At 40.1% G+C, this 8514-nt stretch overlaps 1 protein-coding gene across 1 annotated transcript in view; it reads left to right on the plus strand.

Moving 5' to 3' along the window:
* The window catches only part of MEP1B (meprin A subunit beta), a 30530-nt gene extending 23386 nt beyond the window's left edge, over positions 1 to 7144 (plus strand). The window contains exons 12-16 of the mRNA XM_061995281.1: positions 398 to 865; positions 1868 to 2050; positions 2468 to 2723; positions 5953 to 6154; positions 6989 to 7144. Coding sequence (XP_061851265.1) covers positions 398 to 865; positions 1868 to 2050; positions 2468 to 2723; positions 5953 to 6118 — 1073 coding nt within the window. The 3' untranslated portion in view covers positions 6119 to 6154; positions 6989 to 7144. The remainder of the gene's footprint in view (positions 1 to 397; positions 866 to 1867; positions 2051 to 2467; positions 2724 to 5952; positions 6155 to 6988) is intronic.
* Positions 7145 to 8514: the final 1370 nt, after the last annotated feature.

Genomic DNA, 8514 nt, shown 5'->3' on the forward strand with positions numbered 1-8514 from the left:
ACATGTTATTCAGTTATGTGAATATGTCTTGTTCTGATTTTTTTTTTCTTTTTAATAATACAGGTGACAGCCATCTTTGTGCATTTAATTATCACAACATTTGGACTAATTTAATGCAATGGTTTTTTTAAACTATAAAAGAAAGAAGCAGTCTTAAAAACTATTAACTCTGTTTTCACTCAAACTGAAGAGCTGTTATGCTCATTAAATATGTTGAAAAATTAATTTGAGAAACTATGATTTTGCAATGAAAAAGTGACATCTGTAGGATAAGTATTCTATCGTGTCAGTGTCAGTGCAGTTGAGACATTCTTATGCAGTGTTGGTATAGGGTCTCTAGATCTGTGCAGTGTTTGACTGTGCTGTTTACTCAGAAATCCCTACCTTTGTTTTTCAGGTTCACCTGAAAGTTACTGGCAGCTCCATCATGTTTCTTTGGGTGTCACAAGTAAATTCCGGGTTGTATTTCAAGGCGTGAGAGGAAGTGGCTTATCAAACGGAGGCCTCTCTATTGATGACATCAACTTGTCAGAAACTCAGTGTCCTCACCACGTCTGGCATATCAGAAATTTCACACATCTCCTCAACACAAGTCCAGCAGGGACAGAAGGACAAATATATAGCCCACCTTTTTACTCTAGCACAGGATATGCTTTCCAGGTCAGCTTGTATGTAAATGGTACCGCTGATAACCCATTCAATTTAGCGATGTACTTATACTTGATTTCTGGAGCAAATGATGATCAGTTGCAATGGCCCTGTGCATGGCAACAAGGTACCATGATTCTGCTTGACCAGCATCCTGATATTCGTCAACGAATGTCAAATCAAAGAAGTGTAACAACAGACCCTCTGGAATTATCAGGTTAGTTGAAATCGGACATTGCTATCTGGTATGTTTAAAATACAGCCAAAAGATAAGGAGTCAGATTTTATAATTGTATAAATCAGTGCAAATTTGTTAGCTTCTGGAATGTCTCATTTGTTTGCAGCAACAATATAAGTGATCCACAGACAATAGCAAATTGAACACACAAGTAGATTAAGCTGAGACCCTGGATTTCAAAGTTGATTTTCATAAGGAACAGGTGGACAATCCACTCCTAAAATTTATTAATTGTGTTCTGTGAAGGTGCATTTATACTTGCTTTAATGAGAATGGAAGTTTTCCAGAAGGCTCTTGGAAAGCAAAACACTGAATTAACAATGCACACAGTTCATACCAGATAAAAATGCATCTATTAAGCCAATCTCCACCCTCCCTGTAAAAGGTACAGTGGTGTCAGCACAAATCTCCATATGGACAAAGTACTGATTCATATTGCACAGTCTGGAGTCATTCAAGGTATGAGAAGATAAGGAGCAATTGTCCTTGGAATAGCTTGGGAAGGAGGCAGCTGAGGTAAAGATGCAATTCTCAGAAAATGTAGGAAAGTCTACAAAGAGAGATATTAAAGAAAACACACATATTTGTCATTGGATAAAGGTTGGTTTTAAGCCAAAATTACTTCCTGCATTGATATAAGAGGTTTACCAAAAGAAACCACCTCCTGCACTGAATTAGTTTCCTGAGCTTTCAGATAGTAACATCAGTAAAGGAAGTAAAGCAGGCAGAAAAAACCCGTGCATTTTTCTATGATAGTCTCTATGTGAAACCAAAGCTAAATGTCCTCCCTGTAAATGAAAGATGCACCACACCAGGTCCTCCAGAGGTGGTTGACATTTTTCCTGTGCTGTCTGCTCTGTTTTGGTTTATGAGAGAGGCTTCAGTACTACTTTCCAGCAGAGATTCTCTGAGAAAGAAGAGGCCTTATTAAGAATGAAGTCAGTCCCACCCTCAAGTTCAGTGACTTTTTTTTTTTTCCAGGTTCTTCATCAAATTATTTCTGGGATAGACCAGACAAAGTGGGATCCATGGCATCTTTTCCCAATGGAACTACATTCATGAGAGGTCCAGGAAGTGGAACGAGTGCATTTTTAACTCATCAGAGACTTAGAAGCCGCAACTTTATTAAAGAAGACAGTGTCTATATTCTTTTAACAATGGAAGGTAGGCAAACAGCTATTCTTTACAATACAGTAAAATGTCAGTGTCACATACTTACTGAGTCACTAGTATACTAGTAAGCATAAATACCCATTATGTACTTTGCATGTGAAATGTATCGAAAGTTGAATTATACATTTGAATAAATTTGTGGATAGGTATAATTCCTTTATCTCATGTGAAGATGTATAAAATTATGCTAATGCTGTGCAAATGATTTTGAATAGAGTATTTAGAATAGAACTATCTGTTTCTGAAAAAAAATCTAGAGGACATTTCCAAAATAAATCGTACTTCTGAAAGGTAAAAAAGACTGTTTATCTATTATACTTGTGAACAGATTCTTTATTTTTACTATTAGAACTTAAAGGAAAAATAATGTGACATAAAGACATTATTTTGGGGTTTTTTATCATACAGATATATCACATCTACTAAATACTCAGCCAAGTGTTTCACCCACCACTGTGAGTACACCCAGTACTGCCACCACCACCACCACCACCACCACCACCACCACCACCACCACCACCACCACCACCACCACCACCACCACCACCACCACAACAGCCTCTGTCACCCTGACTGAAAAGCCTGAGGGTCCTGAACTCTGCCTAAACAACCCTTGTGAAAATGATGGTGTCTGTGTTATTGTTGATGCAGCATCAGTGTGCAGGTAACTGTCTTTTTTCACTCTCAAATGAAGCTTTAGGATGAGTAATGGAAGTTTCTAGTACACTAAATCTTTGTTTCTAATGAAAGGAAGGGCAGATTGCTGGCTCATGTTTAGTTTATTATCATCTACAATGTGCCTTCGTGGCCAAGAAGGCCAATGGCATCCTGGGATGCATCAAGAAGAGTGTGGCCAGCAGGTCAAGGGAGGTTCTTCTCCCCCTCTACTCTGCCCTGGTGAGGCCTCATCTGGAGTCCTGTGTCCAGTTCTGGGCTCCTCAGCTCATGAGGGACAGGGAAGTGCTGGAGAGAGTCCAGCTCAGGGCCACCAAGATGATCAGGAGATTGGAACATCTTTCATACAAGGAAAGGCTGCTGGAACTGGGGCTATTTGGTCTAGAAAAGAGGAGACTAAGGGGAGATCTTATTAATATTTACAAATATTGAGATAGTGGGTGTCAGGAGGTTGGGGCATCCCTTTTTTCTATAGTATCTAGCAACAGGACAAAGGGTAATGAGATGAAGCTGGAACACAAAAAGTTCCACTTAAATATAAGAATAAACTATTTCACTGTTCAGGTGAGGGAGCAGTGGCACAGGCTGCCCAGAGGGGTTGTGGAGTCTCCTTCCTTGGAGGTCTTCAAGACCCGCCTGGACATGTTCCTATGCTACCTGATCTAGGTGAACCTGCTTCTGCAGGGGGGTTGGACTAGATGATCTCTAAAGGTCCCTTCCAATCGCTACCATTCTATGATTCTATGAAATATTTCCAACTGCTACAGTGAGATTAAATTTATGACCAGTTTGGGCATAAATTTGACCATATTGAAACACACTGCTTGACTTCTCTGTAAGTTATATTTAGAATGTGTTTATCATTTTCAGTAATGTATTAGTCCAATGTTATGAAATTTAGATCATAGAATCATTATGTTTGGAAAAGACTTTTAAGATCATCAAGTTGAGCCACTAACCTCACATTGCCAAGGCCATCACTAAACCATGTCCCTCAGCACCTCATCTATGTGTCTTTTAAATATCTCCAGAGACGGTGACTCGACAGTAGCCCATTCCAATGCTTAATAACCCTCTCAGTGAAAAAGTTCTTCCTAATGTCCAATCTAAACCTTCCCTGGTGCAACTTGAGCCTATTTCCTCTTTCTTTATTCATTACTGGAAAGATGAAACTAACTCCCACCTCACTACGACTCCCTTTCAAGTAGTTGTAGAGAGCGATTATGTCTCTCTAAGACATACCTACAACAGAATTTAGAAGAGTTAAGTATAAATGCTGCTGAAACAAAAGGGGATTTCTATCAGTAGAAAATATGTGTAATGCTTCTCAGGCAAGAAACACCACAGAAAGTATTTTAGAATTTGGTCTGGAAATATCATATAGTGCAAATTATGACCACGAATTACCCGAGTGTAGTTGCTCACCTTTGAAACCAGCAATGAAGGCTGAAGACTAAAAAGATTGTTTGCCCTGCAAGAAAATTAATATTCACCTTTATTTAACTGTCTGTGGATACATTTCTGTAAGCCACCCAGTTGATTAGCATTGTTCCAGGTCTCAAACAATCTCTAAGGCTGAAGATAGTAACCTCACGTGATGCTGTGCCAGCGCAAGTAGACTGGGGGAGGGCTGTGGGGCAGACATTTAAAGGCCAAGAGCAACAAGATTCGGGATGACTCATGAAGTGCTACATCTTCCCATTTAGAAACCTTTTAAAAACCAATTCTTGTGCAACACATTAGAAGCAGGTCATAAATATGAGTAAATATCAAGAAGCTGTTCCAAGAAGACAGAAAAAAAATTATGCTGAATTTTAGGCCTGATTTTGAAATCATTGAAAGAAAACATTTGTTTCCCGACATCTCTGGACTATTTGAAGCTCTAGTGCTGATGTGACCTTCTTTCCACCCTAAAGAAGTATGTGACCAGTCCAGTCAGTTTCTGCTCCAATTTTCGATTGGGAAATGAGGAGGGATGTGATACAGAATTCTCTTTAAGCTGGATCACATGAAGTCCCCCAACAGTCAGTTGCAGCACCCTGCAAATGGACTAATTTTCAAGGTTGAATGTAAAGTTCAGTTTAAATGGTTTAGACAGGAAGGAGGAAAACAATAACATTAGGAAGAACCAGCGTTAGAAAGGTAGGGGCAGGTGTGCACCCAACAGTACTGTATCTGTATTTTTTTTTTTCAGTTAGATCATTGGGATCTTCACATGCTCACTATAAAATGTTTCAGAGCCAACAGTGATGCTGGATAAGGTGAAGAAAACAAAGCTCAGAGGTTACTTTTTGTCCTAAAATACAACATGACTGCTAGGACATCAATTTGTTTTCTTACCTTCTGGGGGTGGGGGCTGCTTATACAAGTTCTTTATATTTGAAAATAAGCCCCTCCTGGCAATGAGAAGGTCTGATCAGAACATACCACATGTACTGGTAGAGAAGATCTAAGCTGGGAAAGGAGAATGGGGTGGGAACATCCTTACCTGGATCAGTCTTGGAAATGGGGAATTCCTGCATCTAAGTTTTGGTTCAGCTGCTATCTGTTCAGCAATGGCTTGAGAGTCCATCCCGTGACCTCTGCCCTCTTTATCTCATGGGTTCACATTGCTGCATAAGGTGAGTTGAAAATTTAAAAAGCAACAAACACGTGAGGAAACAGGTGGATGAAGATTTACAGAGAATAGGAAATGTGGCTTGATTGGATAATAATAGCTGTGTAAAGCTTCTGAACTACTTGCCCTAGGAGCTCATTCAGCTCCTTCATATAAAGGCTTTTCTACACTGTGTGAGAGAAGGAAATAGTAGGGACTCGTGTAAAAGCTGAGCATGACAAAAGGCAGAACTGCATCAGAATATGAGGCTAAAGTAAATGTTATATGACATGGGTCCAGATATCAGTTTCATGGAGCAGAAAGTGAGGTTTCCGTCAACAGAAATTCTATAAACTTCACCGAAAAAAAAGCAGAAAAGCAAACTGAGTTATCCAGAGGGCCTCTCTAGTGGTAGCAAAAGATTCTGTAGCCAAGTCTTTAGACATTCAAAAGGTTCAGGATGGTGCTTGGGTTTTCTGGCAAAGGCTCCCTCTGAAGACATGACCTGTAAAAGAGCAGGAGATAGAGAACTTGTCCATCAGAGATGCTGTTTCTCTTAAGCAGACCTTTTTATGCCTTTAATCTTTAGGTGATACCACATGTTTGTTCTTTTACTTTCTAGATGTCCAGCAAGTGACAACTGGTGGTACATGGGAGAAAGGTGTGAAAGGAAAGGCTCAACTCAAGAAAATACTGTAATAGCTGTTGCTTCATCCATAACTATATTTGTTGTAATGCTTATCATCACTATCACAACTGCAGTGTGCCTTAAAAAGAAATATAGATAAGGGAAGAAAAATGGAGTGAGTCTGATTCTAGAAGAGGTAAGTATTTTGCCTCTTTCAAGAAATACACACAGACTTATATCTCTATTTACTAAAAAGTAAACAATAACATTCAATAAGAAGTAAAATAGAAGATGTCATATTTTTTAATTCTGAAGGCTCCAGCTTAGGAATTGAAGAGCTCCGTTAAGTGCTACCAATTTATCAAACACCAAAAAACCTCGTGGTTCAAAACCTGTTCTCCTCCACCCCCAACACTCTTGCTGCAGCCTACGTGGAGTGTGAGAGTATGAACAAAAGGGTTGATTTTCAGATTGTAACTGAACTGCCTTTTCTGCTTGGTGGACTTGTATTTCTTCTCTTACTGCGTCTTCTACTAAAGATCTCCCCTTAAAACACCTTGATGTGGTAGGAGAGGTAAAAGAAGAAAGCATGCTAACAGTATCTGAATGATTGGATCAGAAAGGTCAGGTAGCCAATAACAGCAGCATTTGGGCAGGCTGTGACAGGAAATTTCATAAAGTCGAAGGCACGTGGACTCTTAATTTAAACAGAAGCTTAGATTTGGAAATAGTAAGAGTGACATAGCGTAGAGGGAATCACAAATCACAGGAGAAATTTTGTAAGTTGAAGACAAATGGCCTTCCACTCAGCAGAGTTCTGGTTTTAATTTTGTACTAATGTTCTTTGTGTGATATCCTGTGGAGGTGCAGTACCTCAGTGCAATATCAGACACTTGATGCTGTTAATTTATGACTTTCCAATAAATAATTTTGGTTTCTTTGTTAGTAATGCTCTTACATTATACATATATTTCCCTTCCCAACATGCTTTTAAGATGTGGGTGTGGTTGTCTTTTTATTTCCCATTTAGAATAAAATATCCTCCTGAAGATAATGCAAAGAAGCATTAAAGACACAAGATGTGCATCACCAGAAAACCACAACTACGTCATCATTCTTTCTATTACTTCTATCTCGACCATCATGATAAATGTTTGTAAAGTCTGGAAAATAATTAATCATCAGATAAAATACTGTCCTAGTCTGTGAAGTGTCTTACAGCGTTGTATATGGACAAAACGGACAAAAATGGAAATATATTGTGTGACATGCCTGCCCTGTCCTTTAAGTCTACCTGAACAGGAGGAAAGCACAAAACTGCATCCTTACTTTCAAACAGCACAGTGAAGTCTAGGTTTGCTATCTTATCATGATACAGATGTCTCTAGTAAAAGGGAGCTGGGCCCTGTAATCATGGAGTAGCCAGTGGTTCTGAGTCCTGCAACAGCTGCTGGTCAGTTGCATGAGGATACTTGGAAGGTGGGAGTGTCTGGTTCATTAAGTTTTTTGGTTGCGATCTACTTATTATAAAAGAAATAACAAGTAATGAGGAAAGGGGTAAATTAACCACACAGGCACACAAACATTAATGAGGAAGTCACAACAGAGACAGTAATGAGGAACCAGAACACTTCAGCTACTGATTGATGCTTCATTAAAAGAACTACTCAGGCAGAGCCTTCAAGAATGTCAACCTGAACTATAATTTTTAACTGGTAAGAAGAAGTGGGAAACATGATTAAACACGAGTGTTGTGTAAAACTTGAGGCTGCTTGGAATATGGGCTATCAGAAGAGGCTTGGGGACTTCAGTAAAAATGGCTATGGGGTGTTTAGGGGAAGGGCCAAAGAATACAAAGAAAAGGGGAAAGATCATTGTGTATCAGAGAGGAACTCATGTGGGAAAATGGTGCCAGCAACTGGAGCAACCAGCCTGCAAAAAATTATCTATATGGCAATGACCAGAGACCGCAGATCTTGGGGCTGTGGGTCTAGGTACTAGCACATGGAGAGACTGGCATGCAAGAGTCAGTGTGCCAGTAATTGGAGGGACTGTGTGCCATAGAGCTTGTAAGTCTAAACACCAGTGATGGAAGAGACTGGTGTGGGTGCTTTGAATGCTCCGAGTGTCAGCAACGGAAGAGGCTGGGGGCACCAGGTCTGGGTGGCAGCAACTGCAGGAATGGGGTTGTACATGGGAGTGTGGAGGTCTAAAAGCTGACAACTGGAGAGAGCTGGACACATTTACGTGGATTTAGTCCTCTGCGTGTGTATGCATAACTCACTGTCAAACTTGAAGCTGAACTAATGGGTAAATGGAGGAAACCTTTTCACATTTGGAAGGCTCAATTTGAGCCAGTGGTGAGGTAAGGAAGGCCAGGGTGCAGACATGGATATTAAGCAAAATGGAAGCCTGTGCCAATATTCAAGGGCTCTGTGCTTGTGGGTGTGCTTCTGCGATGAGTGTGTGAGTGTACGCATCTGTTTTGCTAGCAAGCATCACACTGCTTTTTCTGGCAAGTAGGATGTGACCTGCATACCAGCTAAGGGGCCCCAG

Source organism: Colius striatus, chromosome 4 (assembly GCF_028858725.1).
Source record: "Colius striatus isolate bColStr4 chromosome 4, bColStr4.1.hap1, whole genome shotgun sequence".
NCBI classification, from domain to species: Eukaryota; Metazoa; Chordata; class Aves; order Coliiformes; family Coliidae; genus Colius; species Colius striatus.